The sequence below is a fragment of the Somniosus microcephalus genome, chromosome 13 (assembly GCF_052327205.1).
Source record: "Somniosus microcephalus isolate GS21.2 chromosome 13, FLI_Smic_1.0, whole genome shotgun sequence".
In the NCBI taxonomy this organism is placed as follows: Eukaryota; Metazoa; Chordata; class Chondrichthyes; order Squaliformes; family Somniosidae; genus Somniosus; species Somniosus microcephalus.
This window is the reverse complement of record NC_140999.1, coordinates 786,454-809,141: the sequence shown is the minus strand read 5'-3', so window position 1 is coordinate 809,141 and position 22,688 is coordinate 786,454. Positions and strand designations below refer to the sequence as shown.

Sequence of the window (22,688 nt, the reverse complement as noted above, 5' to 3'; positions counted from 1 at the left end):
CTTGACTCCCTATAGTTCAAATGTCTGTCTATCTCCACCTTGAATATATTCAATGACTCCGCCTCCACAGCTCTCTGGGGAAGAGAATTCCAAAGATTCACGACCCTCAGAGAAGAAATTCCTCCTCATCTCCGTCTTAAATGGACGACCCCTTATTGTGAAACTATGCCCCCTTGACATCCCCATCATACAATCCCTGTCTCACGCCATATCACAGCACCCTCCTGGGCGCAAAGGTGAAATGAGAGACCACAAAATATTCCAAACACAATTAATAAATTTATCTATAATCACACAACACATGAATTCTAATAACTAAAGATCCTTGCACTGCCACAGTCGAATAGCTGTCATTGTGTGCAAGGTGTGAGATGTGGCTGTAAGTGTTGCTAGGTAGAAATTGTTGGTGGGTGAGTGCTGGGGGTGTGGTGCATTGAGCAGTGTGTGAAGCTCGTGGTACAGATGGTGATATGTAGCATTTGTTGAAGCCTTCACTCGCCCTGACCATCCGTGTGAGCTCATTAAACTTTCTCCTGCACTGGGTGTGGGTCCTGGGGACCACAGTGCTGCCGGTGACGTGCTGCGCTACCTCCCTCCACATAGTCCGGCAGACTTGTGGTGAGGGCCTCCTGCCAGTTGGCAGGTACAGGACTGCCCGCCTTCTCTCCACCGCTAAAACCAATGCCTCCAAAGCTTTATCAGAAAACCTCCGGGGCTCTCTCCCTGGGGTGGCAATCTGCCATCAGGATTTGTAAATAAGTGCTCCTTCTCCTTGTCCTTCCTTCTTATGGTTGTTGAGGCAGCTGCACACCCAACAATGCTAAGAATGAGGTGCTGCAGCATCAATGATCCCCCCTTTAAGTTGTGAAAAAAGCTTGTGGCAATCATTACTTGCGTTTAAACTGCCCCAGATATTGGTCCATCTTTTCAGTGTAATGCCAACGAGTTTGGGTTTTTAGACAGGAATCATGACTGCAATCATTTTAATGGTGAGAGGAACGGTGCGGGTGGTGGGGGGACCAATGGCAGTGGTGACCAGTGCCACCGGTATCGGTGTCCCAGTGTCGGTGGCGGGCTGGGGGGATGGAGAACCGGTGTCGGGGGGGAGGGACCGGTGTCGAGGGCAGGGCGGCCCGGCGCGGGCTACGCGCAGGGCGGCGCGGGCTACGCGCAGGGCGGCGCGGCCTGGCGCGGGCTACGCGCAGGGCGGCGCGGCCTGGCGCGGGCTACGCGCAGGGCGGCGCGGCCTGGCGCGGGCTACGCGCAGGGCGGCGCGGCCTGGCGCGGGCTACGCGCAGGGCGGCGCGGCCTGGCGCGGGCTACGCGCAGGGCGGCGCGGCCTGGCGCGGGCTACGCGCAGGGCGGCGCGGCCTGGCGCGGGCTACGCGCAGGGCAGCGCGGCCTGGGCGCAGGGCAGCGCGGCCTGGCGCGGGCTACGCGCAGGGCAGCGCGGCCTGGCTCGGGCTACACGCAGGGCAGCGTGGCCTGGCTCGGGCTACACGCAGGGCAGCGCGGCCTAGAGTGGATTGCACGCAGGACAGCGCGGCCTGGAGCGGGTTGCACACAGGGCAAACATTCTGATTTACTTTGCTTTTAATTCTTTGTTTGTAGTGGAGGCTAGCTGTGTGTAGCCCTGTCGGGACTAGCCAGGTGTAGTCGGGGCTAGCCGTGTGTAGTGCCGTCGGGACTAGCCAGGTCTGATGTGATTTGAGAAGCAGCAAAATGGGAATTTATGACGGTGATTGGGTGCACGGTGGTATGGCTGAGCTTAAATATTGGGGAAATAAAACACGTCAGTGAAGGGTCAGGCTGGTACAGCGGGCAGTGAGGGGTCAGGCTGGTACAGCGGGCAGTGAGGGGTCAGGCTGGTACAGCGGGCAGTGAGGGGTCAGGCTGGTACAGCGGGCAGTGAAGGGTCAGGCTGGTACAGCGGGCAGTGAAGGGTCAGGCTGGTACAGCGGGCAGTGAAGGGTCAGGCTGGTACAGCGGGCAGTGAAGGGTCAGGCTGGTACAGCGGGCAGTGAAGGGTCAGGCTGGTACAGCGGGCAGTGAAGGGTCAGGCTGGTACAGCGGGCAGTGAAGGGTCAGGCTGGTACAGCGGGCAGTGAAGGGTCAGGCTGGTACAGCGGGCAGTGAAGGGTCAGGCTGGTACAGCGGGCAGTGAAGGGTCAGGCTGGTACAGCGGGCAGTGAAGGGTCAGGCTGGTACAGCGGGCAGTGAAGGGTCAGGCCGGTACAGCGGGCAGTGAAGGGTCAGGCCGGTACAGCGGGCAGTGAAGTGTCAGACCGGTAGAGCGGGCAGTGAAGTGTCAGACCGGTAGAGCGGGCAGTGAAGTGTCAGACCGGTAGAGCGGGCAGTGAAGTGTCAGACCGGTAGAGCGGGCAGTGAAGGGTCAGACCGGTAGAGCGGGCAGTGAAGGGTCAGACCGGTAGAGCGGGCAGTGAAGGGTCAGACCGGTAGAGCGGGCAGTGAAGGGTCAGACCGGTAGAGCGGGCAGTGAAGGGTCAGACCGGTAGAGCGGGCAGGGAAGGGTCAGACCGGTAGTGCGGGCAGGGAAGGGTCAGACCGGTAGTGCGGGCAGGGAAGGGTCAGACCGGTAGAGCGGGCAGGGAAGGGTCAGACCGGTAGAGCGGGCAGGGAAGGGTCAGACTGGTAGAGCGAGCAGTGAAGGGTCAGACTGGTAGAGCGGGCAGTGAAGGGTCAGACTGGTAGAGCGGGCAGTGAAGGGTCACTCGTACAGCGGGCAGTCCTCTTTCTCCTCCCTGCAACCAATCAAGGGTCCTGATTGGCTGCAGTTGCCAAGCAGTGTGGGCTCCTGGGTACATAAGGATTAGGAGCAGTTGGCCATTCGGCCCCTTGAGCCTGCTACGCCATTCAATAAGATCATGGCTGATCTTCGACCTCAACACCACTTTCCTGCCCTATCCTCATATCCCTCGATTCCCCTAAAGTCCAAAAATCTATCTACCTCAACCTTGAATATGCTCAATGGCTGAGCATGGGAAAATGCTAAGAGTCTATTATAAAAGATGTAATAGCAGAGCACTTGGAAAACAGTGACAGGATCGGACAAAGTCAACATGGATTTCCAAAAGGTAAATCATGCTTGACTAATCTACTGGAATTTTTTGAGGATGTAACTGGTGGATAGGCAATGGCAAACATTCAAAGACCGAATGGATGAGCTACAGAATTTGTTCATCCCAGTTTGGCACAAAAATAAAACAAAAAAGGTGACTCAACCGTGGCTAACAAGGGAAATTAGGGATAGCATAAGATCCAAGGAGACGACATATAAATTGGCCAGAAAAACCAATAATCCTGAGGATTGGGAGCAGTTTAGGATTCAACAAAGGAGGACAAAGGGATTAATTAAGAAAGGGAAAATAGAATATGAGAGTAAGCTAGCAGGGAACATAAAAGCTGACTGTAAAAGCTTTTATAGATATGTGAAGAGAAAAAGATTGGTGAAGTCAAGCATAGGTCCCTTGCAGTCAGAATCAGGGGAATTTATAATGGGAAACAAAGAAATGGCAGACCAACTAAATTCATACTTTGGTTCTGTCCTCACAAAGGAGGACATAAATAACCTCCCAGAGATGCCGGGGAACATAGGGTCTGATGAAAGGGTGGAACTGAAAGAAATCAGTATTTGTAGGGAAATGGTGTTAGGAAAATTGATGGGACTGAAGGCTGATAAATCCCCAGGGCCTGATAATCTACATCACAGGGTACTTAAGGAAGTGGCCCTAGAAATAGTAGATGCATTGCTGGTCATTTTCCAGACCTCAACAGACTCTGGAACAGTACCCATGGATTGGAGGGTAGATAATGTTACCCCACTATTCAAAAAAGGTGGTGGAGAAAAAGCAGGGAATTATAGACCAGTAAGCCTGACATCGGTAGTGGGGAAAATGCTAGAGTCTATTGTAAAAGATGTAATAGCAGAGCACTTGGAAAGCAGTGACAGGATCGGACAGTCAACATGGATTTACAAAAGGTAAATCATGCTTGACTAATCTACTGGAATTTTTTGAGGATGTAACTAGTAAAATAGATAAGGGAGAACCAGTGGATGTGGTGTATTTGGACTTTCAGAAGGCTTTCGATAAGGTCCCACATAAGAGATTAGCGTGCAAAATTAAGACACATGGGATTGGGGGCAAGGTATTGACTTGGATAGAGAACTGGTTGGCGGACAGAAAGCAAAGAGTTGGAATAAATGGGTCGTTTTCCGAGTGGCAGGCAGTGACTAGTGGGGTACCGCAAGGATCGGTCCTAGGACCCCAGCTGTTCACAATATATATATTAATGATCTGGACGAGGGAATTGGATGTAATATCTCCAAATTTGCAGACGACACAAAGCTGGGTGGGAGGGTAAGCTGTGAGGAGGATGTCGTGAAACTCCAGTACGATTTGGACAGGTTGGGTGATTGGGCAGAAACATGGCAAATACACTATAATGTGGATAAATGCAAGGTTATCCACTTTGGTGGCAAAAACAGGAAGGCAGATTATTTGAATGGCAATAGATTGGGAGAAGGGGAAGTGCAGAGAGACCTGGGTGTTCTTGTGCACCAGTCGCTGAAGGTAAGCATGCAGGTGCAGCAGGCGGTTAAGAAGGCAAATGGTATGTTGGCCTTCGTAGCAAGAGGGTTCGAGTACAGGAACAAGGATGTCTTGCTACAGTTGTACAGGGCCTTGGTGAGACCGCACCTTGAGTATTGTGTGCAGTTTTGGTCGCCTTACCTGAGGAAGGACGTTCTTGCCATGGAAGGAGTGCAGCAAAGATTCACCAGGCTGATACCTGGGATGGCAGGAATGACGTATGAGGAGAGATTGGGTCGATTGGGCTTGTACTCGCTGGAGTTTAGAAGATTGAGAGGGGATCTCATCGAAACCTATAAAATTGTCAGGCCTGGACAGACTAGGTGCAGGAAGGATGTTTCTGATGGCCGGGGAGTCCAGAACCAGGGGTCATAGTCTAAGGATAAGGGGTAAGCCATTTAGGACTGAAATGAGGAGGAATTTCTTCACCCAGAGAGTGGTGAACCTGTGAAATTCTCTGCCACAGAGGGCGGTGGAGGCCAGTTCATTAAATATATTCAAGAAAGAGTTGGATATATTTCTTAAGGCTAAAGGGATCAAGAGATATGGGGAGAAGGCAGGGACAGGGTACTGAATTTGGATGATCAGCCATGATCTCATTGAATGGCGGAGCAGGCTCGAAGAGCCGAATGGCCTACTCCTGCTCCTATCTTCTATGTTTCTAATAGATAAGGGAGAACCAGTAGATGAGATGTATTTGGACTTTCAGAAGGCTTTCGATAAGGTCCCGCATAAGAGATTAGCGTGTAAAGTTAAGGCACATGGGATTGGGGGCAAGGTACTGACTTGGATAGAGAACTGGTTGGCAGACAGGAAGCAAAGAGTCGGAATAAACGGGTCTTTTTCCGAATGGCAGGCAGTGACTAGTGGGGTACCGCAGGGATCGGTCCTAGGATCCCAACTATTCACAATATATATATAAATGATCTAGACGAGGGAACTAGATGTAATATCTTCAAGTTTGCAGACAACACAAAGCTGGATGGGCGTGTGTGCTGTGAGGAGGATGCAGAGAAACTCCAGTATGATTTGGACAGGTTGGGTGATTGGGCAGAAGCATGGCAGATGCAGTACAATGTGGATAAATGCGAGGTTATCCACTTTGGTGGCAAAAACAGGAAGGCAGATTATTATCTGAACGACAATAGATTGGGAGAAGGGGAAGTGCAATGAGACCTGGGTGTCCTTGTGCACTAGTCGCTGAAGGTAAGCATGCAGGTGCAGCAGGCGGTTAAGAAGGCAAATGGTATGTTGGCCTTCGTAGCGACAGGGTTCGAGTACAGGAGCAAGGATGTCTTGCTGCAGTTGTACAGGGCCTTGGTGAGACCACATCTTAAGTATTGTGTGCAGTTTTGGTCGCCTTATCTGAGGAAGGATGTTCTTGCCATGGAGGGAGTGCAGCGAAGATTCACCAGACTGATACCTGGGATGGCAGGAATGACGTATGAGGAGAGATTGGGTCGATTAGGCTTATACTCACTGGAGTTCAGAAGAATGAGAGGGGATCTCATTGAAACTTATAGAATTCTAACAGGACTAGACAGACTAGATGCAGGATGTTCCCGATGGCGGGGGAGTCCAGAACCAGGGGTCACAGTCTAAGGATAAGGGGTAGGCCATTTAGGACAGAGATGAGGAGGAATTTCTTCACCCAGAGAGTGGTGAACCTGTGGAATTCTCCACCACAGAAGGCAGTTGAGGCCAATTCATTAAATATATTCAAGAAGGAGTTAGATATATTTCTGAAGGCTAAAGGGATCAAGGGATATGGGGAGAAGGCAGGGACAGGGTACTGAATTTGGATGATCAGCCATGATCTCATTGAATGGCGGAGCAGGCTCGAGGGGCCGAATGGCCTACTCCTGCTCCTATCTTCTATGTTTCTATGCATCCACAGCCCTCTGGGGCAGAGAATTCCAAAGATTCACAACCCTCTGAGTGAAGAAGTTCCTCCTCATCTCAGTCTTAAATGGCTGACCCCTTATCATAAGACTGTGCCCCCTGGTTCTAAACTCTCCAGTCAGGGGAAACAATCTCTCAGTGATTATCCTGTCAATCACCCTCAGAATCTTATATGTTTCAATGAGATCGCTTCTCATTCTTCTAAATTCCAAAGAGTACAGGCCTAACCTACTCAACCTCTCATCCCAGGGATTAGTCTGGTGAACCTTCATTGAACAGCCTCTAAGGCAAGTATATCCTTCTTTAGATAAGGAGACCAAAACTGTGCACAGTACTCCAGGTGTGGTCTCACCAAAGCCCTGTACAATTGTAGAAAGACTTCCTTATTCTTGTGCTCTAACCCCCTAGTAATAAAGACCAATATACCATTTGCCTTCCTAATCGATTGCTGTACTTGCATGCTAACTCTGTGTTTCCTGTATGAGCACACCTAAATCTCTCTAAACACCAACATTTAATAATTTCTCACCATTTAAAAAAATTGTTTTTCTGTTCTTCCTACCAAAGTGAATAACCTCACGTTTTCCCACATTATACTCCATCTGCCACCTTATTGCCCACTCACTTAGTCTATCGATATCCCTTTGCAGACTCTGTGTTCTCCTCACAGTTTACTTTCCCACCTAGCTTTGTATCAGCAGCAAACTTGGATACATTACACTCGGCCCCTTCATCTAGGTCATTAATATAGATTGTAAATAGCTGAGGCCCCAACACTGATCCTTGCGGCACCTCACTAGTTAGCGCCTGCCAATCTGAAAATGACCCGTTTATCCCAACTCTCTGCTTTCTGTCCATTAACCAATCCTCTATCCATGCTGATACATTACCTCCAATCCCACGAGCCCGTATCTTATGTAACAACTTTTTATGTGGCACCTTATCGAATGCCTTTTGGAAATCCAAATATACTACATCCACTGGTTCCCCTTTATCTACCCTGCTAGTTACATCCTCAAAAAACTCTAATAAATTTCTCAAACACAATTTCCTTTTCATAAAACCATGTTGACTCTGCCTAATCATGTTATGATTTTCTAAGTGCCCTGTTACCACTTCCTTAACAATGGATTCCAGCATTTTCCTGATGACTGATGTCAGGCTAACTGGCCCTATTCCCTGTTTTCTCTCTCCCTTATTTCTTGAATAGCGGTTACATTAGCTACCTTCCAATCCACTGGGACCTTTCCAGAATCTAGGAAATTTTGGAAGATCACAACCAATGCATCCACCATCTCTGCAGCCATCTCTTTTAGAACCCTAGGATGTAGTCCATCAAGTCCAGGGGATATATCGGCTTTCAGTCCTATTAGTTTCCCAAGTACTTTTTCTTTACTGACATTAATTATTTTAAGTTCCTCACTCTCATTAGCCTCTTGGTTCCCCACTACTTTTGGTATACATTTTGTGTCTTCTACTGTGAAGACAGATACAACATATTTATTTAAGGTTGCTGCCATTTCCTTGTTCCCCAATATAAGTTCTCCTGTCTCAGCCTCTAAGGGACCAACACTTCCTTTTCCTACCGTCTTCCTGTTTACATACTTGTAGAAGCTCTTACAATCTGTTCTTATATTTCTTGCTAATTTACTCTCATATGCCATTTTCTCCCGTATCAATTTTTTGGTCATCCTTTGCTAGTTTCTAAAGCTCTTCCAATCATCAGGCTTACTATTATTCTTCACACATTATAAGCCTCTTTTAATCTAATGCTATCCTTAACTTCTTTATTTAGCCATGGTTGGATCACTTTTCCCGAATGTATATTCATTGAGAATATTGCAATATTTCTTTAAGTGTTTTCCACTGATTAGATTAAAAGGTTTGATGGTAGATAGTTTCCCAATCTACCTTAGCCAATTCGCCCCTCATATAAAGCCAATTATGTAAGTATAAGTTTAAGACTCCAATTTCAGACTTAAGAATGTCACTCTCAAACATAATGTGAAATTCTATCATATTTTGATCACTCTTCCCTAGAGGATCCTTTACTATGAGATTGCTAGTTACCCCTGTCTCATTACACAAAACTAGAGCTAAAATAGCCTGTTCCCTGGTTGGTTTCATGACATATTGTTCTAGGAAACTGTCTCAAATGCATTCTATGAACTTGTCCTCCAGACTACCCTTGTCAATTTGATTTACCCAATCTATAGGAAGATTAAAGTCCCCCATGATTATTGCATTACCTTTGTTACAAGCTCCTAGTATTTCTCGCTTAATACTCTGTCCTACGGCATAGCTACTGTTAGGGGGCCTATAAACTACTCACACCAGAGTTTTCTGCCCATGTTATTTCTCATCTCCACCCATACTGATTCTACATCCGGATCTTCTGAGCCAAGATCCTTTCTCGCTACTGTCCTAAAGTCATCCTTAATTATCAGGGCTTTCCCCTGTTCTAACCTGCCTGTCTTTTTGAAACATCAAGTACCTTGGAATATTTAATTCCCAACCTTGGTCACCTTGCAACCATGTCTCTGTAATAGCTATTATATCAAAGCCATTTATCTTTATTTGTGCCACTAATTCGTCTATCTTGTTACAGGTGCTTCGTGCATTCAGATAAAGGGCCTTTAATTTTAACTTTTTACCAGTATTCCCTGCTTTGACCTTATTAGCTGGTGCACTATTACTTTTAAACTCTGTCCCTTCCTGTCCCACACTGCTTATTTTTATCGAGTTCACTGCACTGCTCTATTTCGTGGACCTTTCTCTTTAGATTACTAAATTTCCCCTCACCTGCTCCCTCCCCCCACCTTTTTAGTTTAAAGCCCCATCTACAGCCCCAGTTATTTGATTTGCCAGGACATTTGTCCCAGCCTGGCTTAAGTGGAGCCCGTCCCCATGGAACAGCTCCCTCTTTCCCCAGTACTGGTGCCAGTTCCCCATGAATTGAAACCCCTTCTTCCCACACCACTCTGAGTAAAACTCTTTAGGTAAAACTCTCTCTTTATCCCGACTCTTTACTGTGTTAGACGAGTGGATGCAGAGATGCCGGGGGGGGGGGGGGGGCGGTCACTGCTCACTGCTCTACAGTAAGAGCTTCTACAGGTATATAAAAAGGAAGAGAGTAGCTAAAGTAAACGTTGGTCCCTGAGAGGATGAGTCTGGGGAATTAATAATGGGAAACAGGGAAATGGCGGAGACTTTGAACAAATATTTTCTATTGGTCTTCACGGTAGAAGACACTAAAAGCATCCCAATAATGGATAATCAAGAGGCTATTGGGGTGGGGGGGAACTTAAAACAATCACTATCACTAGAGAGAAAGTACTCGGCAAACTAATGGGACTAAAGGTGGACAAGTCCCCTGGACCCGATGGCCTGCATTCTAGAGTCTTAAAAGAGGTGGCTGCAGAGATAGTGGATGCATTGGCTGTAATGTACCAAAATTCCCTGGATTCTGGAGAGGTCCCAGCGGACTGGAAAACCGCAAATGTAACGCCCCTATTTAAGAAAGGAGGGAGATAGAAAGCAGGCAACTATCAACCGGTTAGCCTAACATCTGTCATTGGGAAACTGTTGGGGTCCATCATTAAGGAAGTGATAGCAGGACATTTAGAAAATTATATAGTCAAGCAGAGTCAGTATGGTTTTATGAAAAGGAAATCATGTTTGATAAATTTGCTGGAGTTCTTTGAGGATGTAACGAGCAGGGTGGATAAAGGGGAACCAGTAGATGTCGTGTATTTGGGTTTCCAGAAGGCATTCGATAAGGTGCCACATAAAAGGTTACTACACAAGATAAGAGCTCACGGTGTTGGGGGTAATATATTAGCATGGATAGAGGATTGGCTAACTAACAGAAAACAGAGTCGGGATAAATGGGTCATTTTCAGGTTGGCAAACTGTAACTAGTGGGGTGCTGCAGGGATCAGTGCTGGGGCCTCAACTATTTACAATCTTTATTAATAACTTGGATGAAGGGACCGAGTGTAATGTAGCCAAATTTGCTGATGATACAAAGATAGGTGGGAAAGCAAATTGTGTGGAGAATGCAAAGAATCTCCAAAGGGGTATAGATAGGCTAAGTGAGCGGGCACAAATCTGGCAGATGGAGTTTAATGTGGGAAAATGCGAGGTTATCCACTTGGTAGGAAAAATAAAAAAGCAAATTTTTTTTTTTTTTTTAAATGGGGAGAGATTACAAAATGCTGAGGAACAGAGGGATCTGGGGGTCCTTGTACATGAATCACAAAAAGTTAGCATGCAGGTACAGCAAGTAATTAGGAAGGCAAATGGAATGTTGGCCTTTATTGCAAATGGAATGGAGTATAACTCGGGTGACTGTCTGTGTGGAGTTTGCACATTCTCCCCGTGTTTGCGTGGGTTTCCTCCGGGTGCTCCGGTTTCCTCCCACAGTCCAAAGATGTGCGGGTTAGGATGATTGGCTATGATAAATTGACCCTTAGTGTTAGGGGGATTAAGTACGTGGGGTTACGGGGATAGGGTGGGATATGAGTTGGTGTAGGGGTTACGGGGATCGAGTGGGATGTGTGTCGGTGCAGGCTCGATGGGCCGAAATGGCATCTATCTGCACTGTGGGGTTTCTGTGATAAAAGTAGGGAAGTCCTGTTACAACTGTACAGGGCGTTAGTGAGACCACACCTGGAGTACTATGTACAGTTTTGGTCTCCTTATTTAAGGAAGGATATGCTTGCATTGGAGGCAGTTTAGAGAAGGTTCATGAGGTTGATTTTGGAGATGAAGGGGTTGTCTTATTAGGAAAGGTTGAGCAGGTTGGGCCTATACTCATAGGACATAATTTCAGAATAAGGGGGCACCCATTTTAATTGGAAATGAGGAGGAATTTCTTCTCTCAGAGGGTCGTGAATCTTTGGAATTCTCTTCCCCAGAGAGCTGTGGAGGCTGGGCAATTGAATATATTTAAGGTGGAGATAAGACAGATTTTTGAACGGTGAGGAAGTCGAGGGTTATGGGGAGCAGGCAAGAAAGTGGAGTTGAGGCCAAGATCAGATCAGCCGTGATCTTATTGCATGGCGGAGCAGGGTCGAGGGGCCAAATGACCGACTCCTGCTCCTACGTCTTATGTCCTCTGCCCTGTCCTTGGGGCGGGGGTCATTGCTCCTCTGCCCTGTCCTGTGGGGCAGGGGGGTCACTGCTCCTCTGCCCTGTCCTGTGGGGCAGGGGGGGTCACTGCTCCTCTGCCCTGTCCTGTGGGGCAGGGGGGGGGGGGTCACTGCTCCTCTGCCCTGTCCTGTGGGGCAGGTGGGGTGGGTCACTGCTCCTCTGCCCTGTCCTGCGGGGCAGGGTCGTCACTGCTCCTCTGCCCTGTCCTGTCCTGTGGGGCAGAGAGGTCACTGCTCCTCTGCCCTGTCCTGTGGGGCAGGGGGGGTCACTGCTCCTCTGCCCTGTCCTGTGAGGCGGGGGGGGGGGGGGGTCACTGCTCCTCTGCCTTGTCCTGTGGGGCGGGGGGTCACTGCTCCTCCGCCCTGTCCTGCGGGGCAGGGTCGTCACTGCTCCTCTGCCCTGTCCTGTGGGGCAGGGGGGGGGGTCACTGCTCCTCTGCCCTGTCCTGTGGGGCAGGGGGGTCACTGCTCCTCTGCCCTGTCCTGTGGGCAGTGTCACCGCTATCTCTGTGTCGAGAGCTGTGGGAGAATGAGAGGAGCACAGGCGATTCCTGCGAAGGATTCAGGGTAATGCAGGTCCCTCTCCCACTCATCGGTCCCAATGTTATAAACCTGCACGATACTGGTCACGTTGTTCAGGTGCCAGTTATAACCTCCCACCACATAAATCTTTCTTTGTAACACACAGCAGCCAGCCTCGGACTGACCGGTCCTCATTGGACTGACGCTGGTCCATTGGTCAGTCTCAGGGATGTAATATTCAACGGCCAGGACATCGAAGCAGTGGTCAACATGGTCCATACGGCCACCCAGTGCGTAAATCCTCCCGCTCGCCCCGACCATCGAGTGAAGGACCCGTGGCTCATTCATCGGAGTTTTGAATTCCCACAGGTCGGTTTCGGGACTGTAGCAGTGAAGAGATTTCTTATCCTCGATGGTGATGCCGTAACCTCCAGAGATGTATAGCTTGCCCCCGCTGGATGTGCCTGCGTGTCCCCAGGTCCGGCGTTTCAGGCAACACACGTTCGTCCATTCATTCCTTCGCGGCGAGTAACACTCGACTGTGGAGAGGCTCCCAGACCGATTGCGGCCTCCGGTGGCGAACAGCATCCCCTGCAGCACGTCCAGCTGGAACTGAATGCGAGCCTCCTGCATGGCCCGAATCCGCAGCCAGTGATTGAGGTGGGGGTCGTAACGGAAACACCAGCTGACTGCTCCTTCGCCGCTCCTGTACTGCAGGTGCTGACCTCCCACCACATACACAAAGTTGTCCAAGACAGCGACGCAGGCGTGACTGCACCCAACCTCCATCTCCGTCCTTTCTGTGAACTGACGTACATTCCCGTCTGCAAGAACAAAGACTTTGCGGCTGACTGTCCGGTCATTGTCGGTGTACGGAGTGCCACCAAAGGCGACAAGGGACAGGGTGTCTGAGCGGATTGTGGTGCGGGCAGACTGCATCTCGTGCTGTCGGAATGGCAGGATCTGGTAGTTAAAGGCTTCCAGCAGGTAGTGACGACACATGGCATCCTCCACCATCACGGGCTGCGTCTGGACACTGTCCACCAGCTCAGTGGATTTCATCAGGGGGAAGCGGATGTGGCAGAGGACCAGGCTGGCACTAGCTCGTCGAGTCTCGTCATGCTGCAACCATCTGATGGCAGCGCGGAACAGGTCGACCTCGCTGCAGTTCTTAAGCTTGTTGCTTTTCAGGAAGAAGACAAGTCGCTCGAGGGGAAGGTGCAGGAAATCTTCCTCCTCCGCGATTTGCAGGAAATGAGCAAAGGTGAAGATGTCCACCGACTCTTTCAGAGAGGAGAGGCTGAAGGTGGCAGCCATCTGCCCAATGTTGAGGCAGGTCTCCACGCTCATGGCTGACTTCAGAAACTGCTCACACAATTCCACCACAGGCACGATCTGCAGGAAGACGGCAGCTCCCAGCACATCCTGGACACAGTCGAGGTCCAGCGTCACCTCGGCACTGTACGCAAAATCAATGATGTGTTTCAGGCCCTTGGCAGACACCCCCTTCAACTCAATGACATCCTGGCCCGCTTCCCGCATTCCCCCAGTGAACATTGCCCTAAGAAGAAAGAAATACATCCAAAAATCAACCAAACACACGCAGCAGATGATCTGGTCATTATCGCATTGCTCAATGTGGGGTCCTGCTGTGTGCATAACGGCTGCCGCGTTTCCTACATTACAACAATAATTCACTTTAACACGCTTTGGGACGTCCTGAGGTTGTGAAAGACAATATAGAAATGCAAGCTCATAGAATAGAATCTTACAGCACAGAAGGAGGCCATTTGGTCCATCGTGCCTGTGCTGACTCCGTGAGAGAGCCCGCCCGAGAGAGAGCCCGCCCGAGAGAGAGCCCGCCCGAGAGAGCCCCCGCCCGAGAGAGCCCTCCCGCGAGAGAGCCCGCCCCCGAGAGCCCCCGCCCGCCCGCCCGCGAGAGAACTCTACAATCAGTCCCACAACCCCAGTTTTTCCCCATAATCCTGCAAATCAGTCCTCAAGTACATGTCCAATTGCCTTTTGGAAGTTCCTGAGGAATCTGCTTCCACCGCCCTTTCAGATCTTACAACCCTCTGTGTGAAGAAATTTCTCATTTCCCCTCTAGTTCTTTGCCAATTATTTTAAATCTATGACCTCTGGTTAACGACCCACTTGCCAGAGGAAACAGTTTCTCCCTACTTATTCTATCAAAACCCCTCACTTTTGAACACCTCTATTAGGTGCCCCCTTTACTTTCACTGCTCTGAAGAAAACAACCCCAGTTTCTCCAATCTCCCCACATAACTGAACTCCTTAATCCCTGCTATCATTCTGGTTAACCTCCTCTGCACCCTCTCCAGGGCCTTGACATACTTCCTAAAGTGTGGTGCCCAGAATTGTACACAATACTCCAGCTGAGGCCGAACCAGTGATTTGTAAATGTTTAGCATGACTTCCTGGTTTTGTATTCAATGTCGCTATTTACAAAGGCAAGTATCCCTTACGCTTTCTTAACCGCCTTATCAACTTGCCCTGCCACCTTCAAGGATTTGTGAACCTGCACCCCCAGGTCCCTCTGTTCTTGCACCCCCTCGAAATAGGACCATTTAGATTATACTGCCTCTCCATGTTGTTCCTCCCAAAGTGCATCACTTCACATTAAATTGCACCTGCCCACTTCACCAGTCTGTCCATATCCTCCTGAAGTCTGCTACTATCCTGCTCACTATTTACTACATTGCTAAGTTTTGTATCATCTGCAAACTTCAAAATTGTACTCCCCATACCCAAGTCATCATTTATATATAAGAAAAGCAATGGTCCTAATACCAACCCCTGGGGACCCCATTGCATACTTCTCTCCAGTCAGAAAAACACCGCTACTCTCTGCCTGCTATCCCTTAGCCAATTACGTATCCAAGTTACCACCGTCCCTTTAAAACCATGTGCTTCTATTCCCAAATAAGTCTGTTATGTGGTACTTTATCAAATATCTTTTGAAAGTCCATATACACATCTACTGCACTACCCTCATCAACCCTCTGTTACTTCATCAAAGAACTCGATCAGGTTAGTCAGACACGATTTGCCTTTAACAAATCCGTGCTGGCTGTCCCTTTTAACCCATGCTTCTCCAAGTGAGAATTCATTTTGTGCTCGACAATGGTCTCTAGTTTTCCCACCACGGCGTTAGATCTTGCTTTCTATTCTTTTTAATGCCCCTACCTGCCACCCATCATTCCTGTGTTTTGAATTTTTCTCCCACTTTCTCACTGCCCCAGGGCAGCACGGACGGTCAATGCCCATCTCTGGCCGCGAGGAGAAGCTGAAGCAGTGTCTCCTGTGGTCCCGATTTAGAGGTGTTACGCACAAGCTGCGATACTACCTGTACTACTAAACTCACTCTGTACACGCTGCCTGTACTAATCACCTCCAGCATTCCCTCCCTCGAATCTCTCACTGTCGAACCGGACCTGCGATTCCTCTCCGCTTTGTTCCCTTCCTAAAACAATAAAAAATCACAACTTACTCTAACTCTTCCAAACAAACTGTTACCAGAAATCCACTTGTTTTTCAGAACTCGGTCATCCCTTTTACTGCACAAAGTTGATCGCCTGTCAAAATATTAAATAAAGAGACTACGCCATAATAAAAATAAACACACCGATTTCTCCCCTGCTCCTTAACAGTGAGGTCAGACACGGGCTCGATGGTCGGTGAGATCAGACACAGGCTTGATGGTCAGTGAGGTCAGACACGGGCTCGACGGTCAGCGAGGTCAGACACGGGCCTGATGGTCAGTGAGGTCAGACACGGGCTCGACGGTCAGCAAGGTCAGACACGGGCTCGACGGTCAGCGAGGTCAGACACGGGCCTGATGGTCAGTGAGGTCAGACACGGGCTCGATCGTCAGTGAGGTCAGACACGGGCTCGATGGTCAGTCACGGGCTCGACGGTCAGCGAGGTCAGACACGGGCTCGACGGTCAGCGAGGTCAGACACGGGCTCGATGGTCAGTGAGGTCAGACACGGGCCTGATGGTCAATGAGGTCAGACACGGGCTCGATGGGCAGAGAGATCAGACACGGGCCTGATGGTCAGTGAGGTCAGACACGGGCCCGATGGGCAGTGAGGTCAGACACGGGCTCGATGGGCAGTGAAATCAGACACGGGCTCGATGGGCAGTGAGGTCAGACACGGGCCCGATGGTCAGTGAGGTCAGACACGGGCCCGATGGTCAGTGAGGTCAGACACGGGCTCGATGGTCAGTGAAATCAGACACGGGCTCGATGGGCAGTGAGGTCAGACACGGGCTCGATGGGCAGTGAGGTCAGACACGGGCTCGATGGGCAGTGAGGTCAGACACGGGCTCGATGGGCAGTGAGATAAGACACGGGCTCGATGGTCAGCGAGGTCAGACACGGGCTCGATGGGCAGTGACGGAGATCAGACACGGTCCCTGGTTGATCGATGCGCAGCCGCGATATTTCTGATGCTGCCTGTGATTTCATGTCCCAAGAAATGTCAGAGGGAACTCATTGTCCCAGCAACATGGCAGATTAATGTTTAACTCCAGAGAGAATGGCAAACACTTAATGTGAAGTGAAACACTCAGAGAAAGCAGGCGTTGACCTCAGTCCCAGTGCTGTATCTACAGGACTATTTATTGGCTGAGTTACGTTTAACCTGCTCCGTCTTGTACCCAGTGATGCAGCAAAATAACTTCACTTTGGACAGACACCAGGCGATATTGCTGGGCAGCCAGCATTAATCCAGCAATTTATGGTGGGAGTCAATCTCCTGACTCCCCGCTCACTCCCACCCTTCGAGATTCCCTGCTGGAAGTCACGAGGTGGGTACAATACGTGCTTCTGTATACGGGCAGCCTTTTCAAAGGTTGTGTAAATGACAGAAGTCAGTCATCAGGGATATCTCCAATTTCCAGTTGAAAGCTCGGGTGGTGTGTCTGCTGTTGCGCGGGGCAACAAAATAATCCAAAATAACAGCCAAAAGCTTGTCTAATCGATTGCTGAGGGCCTGTCTTACAACATAAGAAATAGGAACAGGAATAGGCCACTTGGCTCCTCGAGCCCGCTCCGCCATTCAAGATCATGGCTGATTTTGGGCTCAAAGCCACTTCCCTGCCCGCTCCCCATAACCCTTCACTCCCTTATCTTGCAAAAATCTGTATCTCCATCTTAAATGTATTTAATGACCCAGCCTCCACGGCTCTCTGGGCAGAGAATTCCACAGATTTACAACCCTCTGAGAAGAAAGTCCTCCATCTCAGTTCTAAAAGGGCGACCCCTTATTCTGAAACTGTGCCCCCGTCACAGATACCCCCACCCTCGCAGGTAGACACCCGCCCCACCCCACAGTCTGACCTCCCTCCCCTCTGATCGGAAGTTGAGCCTCTGAAGCAGGGCTATTTTGGGGAGGACAAGCGGGCTCCACAGTGCAACTCGCTGCTCCAGAGTACAGAGTCGTGCAGTGTGTGCTGGGTGTGAACTACGTGCGAGTGTGTGCTGGGTGTGCATGCGTTGCACCGTCGGCCTTGGGCCTCTGCGACCGTTAACAAAAGAAACAGCGGGGTACGCCTCCCCACTCCCGCTCAAACTTGGACAGCAAGCAGTCACTCCTCCCCCGCTGTTGGCCCCTCCCCATCACCATCTTGAGTCACCACTAACCAGGACCTGAACTGGACCAGCGATATCAACACCGTGGCCACAAGAGGACAGGGGCTGGATTCTCGGAAATGAGTGACTCACCACCTGACCATTCAAAGCCTCGCCACCAACAAGACTCAAGTCAGGAATGTGATTGAAAAACAAAAAAAACTCAGAAATGTGAATCTTTTTATTTGAACAGATTTACAGTGAAATGAAGGAAATGTTTAAAATGACCAAATGATTTTTTTTTAAATTCAGTCACAGGATGTGGGCGTCACTGGCAATGCCACGCATTTATTGCCCATCCCTAATTGTCCTCGAGAAGGTGGTGGTGAGCCACCTTCTTGAATCGCTGCAGTCCATGTGAAGGTACTCCCACAGTGCTGTTAGGAGTTCCAGGATTTTGCGACGATGGAGGAATGGCGATATATTTCTAAGTCAGGATGGTGTGGGGCTTGGAGGAGAACTTGGAGGCGGTGGTGTTCCCCTGCGCCTGCTGCCCTTGTCCTTCTAGGTGGAAGAGGTCACGGGTTTGGGAGGTGCTGGCGAAGAGCTTTGGGCGAGTTGCTGCAGTGCATCTTGTAGACGGTACACACTGCAGCCACGGTACGCTGGTGGTTGGAGGGAGTGAATGTTTAAGGTGGTGGATGGGGTGCCAATTAGCGGGCTGCTTCTGTCTTGTGACCTGCAGCTTCGATGTGTCAAGCTTCTCGAGTGTTGTTGGAGCTGCACTCATCCAGGCAAGTGGAGAGTATTCCATCACACTCCTTACTTGTGCCTTGTAGATGGTGGAAAGGCTTTGGGAGTCAGGAGGTGAGTCACTCACTGCAGAATACCCAGCCTCTGACCTGCTCTTGTTGTCACAGTATTTATGAGGCTGGTCCAGTTAAGTTTCTGGTCAATGGTGACCCGCCAGGATGTTGATGGTGGGGGAATTCAATGATGATAATGCCATTGAGACACCTGGTGGTGCTTGTATACAAATCTTTGTAAGTGGCAGGACAGATTAAAGCAGTTAATAAAGCATATGGAATCCTGGGTTTTATAAATAGAGGCAGAGAGTTCAAAAACCAGGAAGTTGTGCTAAACCTTTATAAACGCTGGTTAGGCCCCAGCTGGAGTATTGTGTCCAATTCTGGGCACCGCACTTTAGGAAGGACGTGAAGGCTTTAGAGAGGGTGCAGAAGAAATTTACTGAATGGTATCCAGGGATAAGGGATTAGTTACATGGATACAATCACCCCCAACACCCCCTCCCATCCCACGGCACCTTCCCGTGCAAGCGCAGGAGATGCAACACCTGCCCTTTTACCTCCTCCCTTCCCACCGTCCAGGGCCCCAAACACTCCTTCCAGGTGAAACAGCGATTTACTTGTACTTCTAGCAATTTAGTACAGGAAACTTTCTTTTATCCGCACGGACAGGACCGACGTGATGCCGGTTCATCAAAAATTCCAGATAACCGAACGCTATAGTAAAAGAAATGGAGCCGAGAGCTCTGTATAAAGCAACAAACCCTGTTGCTTAGCAACAGGTTCAAACAATGGCCACAAGTTGTAAGCATCTCTGTAGCTTAGCAACAGCTGCAGCCACACCCTTGCACAGCAACACATGGAGGAAGGCAAGTAATAAAAGTTGCCTGAACCTACTCCTGAATTTTGCCGGTTAACTGACATTTCCGGTTATTTAGGTGCGGTCAATCGAAAGTTTCCTGTACACTACTCGCTGCTCACGATGCGGTCTCCTCTACATTGGGGAGACCAAACGCAGATTGGGTGACCGCTTTGCGAACACTGCCTTTCAGTCACTAAGCGTGACCCCAAGCTTCCGGTCGCCTGTCACTTTAATTCTCTGCTCCACTCCCACTCTGTCCTCGGCCTCTTACACTGTTCCAATGAAGCTCAGTGCAAGCTCAAGGAACAGCACCTCATCTTTCAATTAGGCATTTTACGGCCTTCTGAACTCAACATAAAGTTCAACAATTTCAGACCATACCCTCTGCCTCTATTTTTTCCAGATGGCAGCTGTTGATGATTCTGCCATTCCCATTACACCTTTTCTAGACCTATCTTTTGTTTCTTTACCTGTCCCAGTGCTTTGTACTATCTTACCTTTTATCATTTAACCTCTCCGGCCTTCCACCCTATCACAGACCTTGCCCTTTGTTCTTTCCTCTCCTCACCCCCCCCTTTCCCAGCCCCTACACTTGCTTAAAAACCTGTGACATCAAACTTTTTCCAGTTCTGACGAAAGGTCATCAACCTGAAACATTAACTCTTTCTCTCGCCACAGATGCTGCCTGACCTGCTGAGTATTTCCAGCATTTTCTGTTTTTACAGGAAACTCCCTGGTATCCGGCACCGACGGGACCGGGATGCTGCCGGTGGATTAAAAACTCCGGATGATGGAGAGGGTTATCTACCGAAGCTATTTTTAACAAACAAAGAGTCAGACTCCTGTTATTGAGGTGTTCGGACTTCCGACAGCACCAAGAAGCCGTGTAGTGGCAGTTTGGAGAACGACCCCACTGACTAACGCCACCGTGGGAGACTTGGACTTGCAACATTTCCGGTTATTGAGTGTTTTCGGAGTGAGAATTTTGCCAGTTAATAGAGAATTCCGGATATTTAGGTGCCGTTTTAACGAGAGTTTCCTGTATATTAGAGAAGCTGGGGTTTCTATGATTCTAAGGAGAACATTGTGTTGCCCAGTTCTGACAAAAGGTCATCAACCCGAAACGTTAACTCTGTTTCTCTTGCCACAGATGCTGCCTGACCTGCTGAGTATTTCCAGCATTTTCTGTTTTTATATTAGAGAAGCTGGGGTTGTTCTTCTTGGAGCAGAGAAGGCCAAGAGGAGATTTGATAGAGGTGCTTAAAATCAAAGGGGTTTAGGTAGAGTAAATAGAGAGAAACTGTTTCCAATGGCAGAAAGGTTGGTAACCAGAGGACACAGATTTAAGGTGACAGGCAAAAGAACCAGAGTGACATGAGGAAAAGTGTTTCAAGTATTTATCCAATCCTCTTTTGAAGGCTACCAATGAATGTTTCCACCACCCTATCGGACAACACCGCCTTCAGTGTGCCAGTGCAGCCTTTGGTCGCCTGAGGAAGAGTGTGTTTGAAGACCAGGACCTCAAACCCGGCACTAAGCTCATGTCTACAGAGCAGCAGTGATACCTGCCCTGTTGTATGCTTCAGAGACATGGGCCATGTACAGCAGGCACCTCAAATCACTGGAGAGGTACCACCAACGCTGTCTCCGCAAGATCCTGCAAATCCATTGGCAGGATAGGCGCACCAACGTCAGTGTTCTTGCTCAGCCCATATCCCCAGCATCGAAGCTTTGACCACGCTCGATCAGCTCCGATGGACAGGTCACATTGTCCGCATGCCCGATACGAGACTCCCAAAACAAGCGCACTACTCGGAGCTCCGGCACGGCAAGAGACCCCCCAGGTGGCAGAAGAAACGCTTCAAGGACACCCTCAAAGCCTCCTTGAAAAGTGCAACATCCCCACCAACACCTGGGAATCCCTGGCCCAAGACCCGCAGCAAAGTGGAGGAGAAGCATCCGGGAAGGCACCGAACACCGAGTCTCTGTCGGGAGCAAGCGGAAGCGAAGCGCAAGCAGTGCAAGGAGCGCACGTCACCCCAAGCACCCCACCCACCCCTGCAACCACCGTCTGCCCCACCTGTGACAGAGACTGTAGGTCCCGCATTGGACTCATCAGTCACCTGAGAACTCATTTTTAATGTGGAAGCAAATCATCCTCGGCTCCGAGGGAGTGCCTAAGAAGATGGGGCAGTGCATTCCAAGATCAAACCGGTCGGGCTCAGTGAGCCGCTCTGGGCGGTGGTCGGGCCAGAGGTTAGCCGCTCCGGGGACGTCTCCGCTGGCGCCGCCGGTGAACACGGAGACAGTAACTGCGCATGGAGAGGGGACTCACCGGAAATAGTCGCTGCAGGCAGCCAGCACGGCCCGGTGCACCCGGAAAACCACCGCGTTCACCAGCAGCCCCACGTCCAGCAGCTGGTGCCGGGCCCGCAGCCCCGACAGCCCCAGGAGCAGGCTGGCGCTGTGCCCAGGGGGCCGAGAAGGTGCGGCGCTCGCCACCGCTCGGGTCCGCCATCCTGAGGAGAGAGGCAGATTGAGTGAGAGACCCGGCCCCGAGAGACAGAGAGAGAGAGAGACCCGGCCCCGAGAGAGAGAGACCCAGCCCCGAGAGAGAGAGAGAGAGAGAGACCCAGCCCGAGAGAGAGAGAGACACGGCCCCGAGAGAGAGAGAGACCCGGCCCCGAGAGAGAGAGAGAGAGAGAGACCCGGCCCCGAGAGAGAGAGAGAGAGAGAGAGAGACCCGGCCCCGAGAGAGAGAGAGAGAGAGAGAGACCCGGCCCCGAGAGAGAGAGAGAGAGAGAGAGAGAGAGAGAGAGAGACCGGCCCCGAGAGAGAGAGAGAGAGACCCGGCCCGAGAGAGAGAGAGAGAGAGAGAGACCCGCCCCGAGAGAGAGAGAGAGAGAGAGAGAGACCCGGCCCCGAGAGAGAGAGAGAGACCCGACCCCGAGAGAGAGAGAGAGAGAGACCCGGCCCCGAGAGAGAGAGAGAGAGAGACCGGCCCCCGAGAGAGAGAGAGAGAGAGAGAGAGAGAGAGAGAGAGAGAGACCCGGCCCCGAGAGAGAGAGAGAGATTAATTAATATTGTTTAAAAGTAATATTGTATGTACCCAACAAATGTCAAATCGATTGACACCTACAGAATGTTGGAAACTGTACCTTTTTGCTATGTAAGCTTTGGCAATATGGTTCTCTGTAAACTTTCATGCCAATAAAGCATTTTAATTGGAATTAATTG

At 50.0% G+C, this 22,688-nt stretch overlaps 1 protein-coding gene across 2 annotated transcripts; it reads right to left on the bottom strand.

Moving 5' to 3' along the window:
- Positions 1 to 266: 266 nt before the first annotated feature.
- Positions 267 to 22,059, bottom strand: klhl26 (kelch-like family member 26). Of its 2 annotated transcripts, none has more exons than XM_086004308.1 (2): positions 21,787 to 22,059; positions 267 to 13,748 (listed from the first exon to the last, which is right to left on the bottom strand). In XM_086004308.1, the coding sequence occupies exon 2, from the start codon at positions 13,742 to 13,744 to the stop codon at positions 12,167 to 12,169; it is 1,578 nt and encodes a 525-aa protein (XP_085860434.1). In that variant the 5' UTR covers positions 13,745 to 13,748; positions 21,787 to 22,059; the 3' UTR covers positions 267 to 12,166. The 2 variants fall into 2 exon arrangements, with proteins under 2 accessions (XP_085860434.1, XP_085860435.1); XM_086004309.1 differs by lacking the exon at positions 21,787 to 22,059 and adding an exon at positions 15,573 to 15,970.
- Between the last annotated feature and the right edge of the window lie 629 nt (positions 22,060 to 22,688).

Coding starts and splice junctions, on each gene's coding strand:
- klhl26 (XM_086004308.1), bottom strand. CDS start 13,744: ATGTTCACTGGGGGAATGCGGGAAGCGGGCCAGGATGTCATTGAGTTG.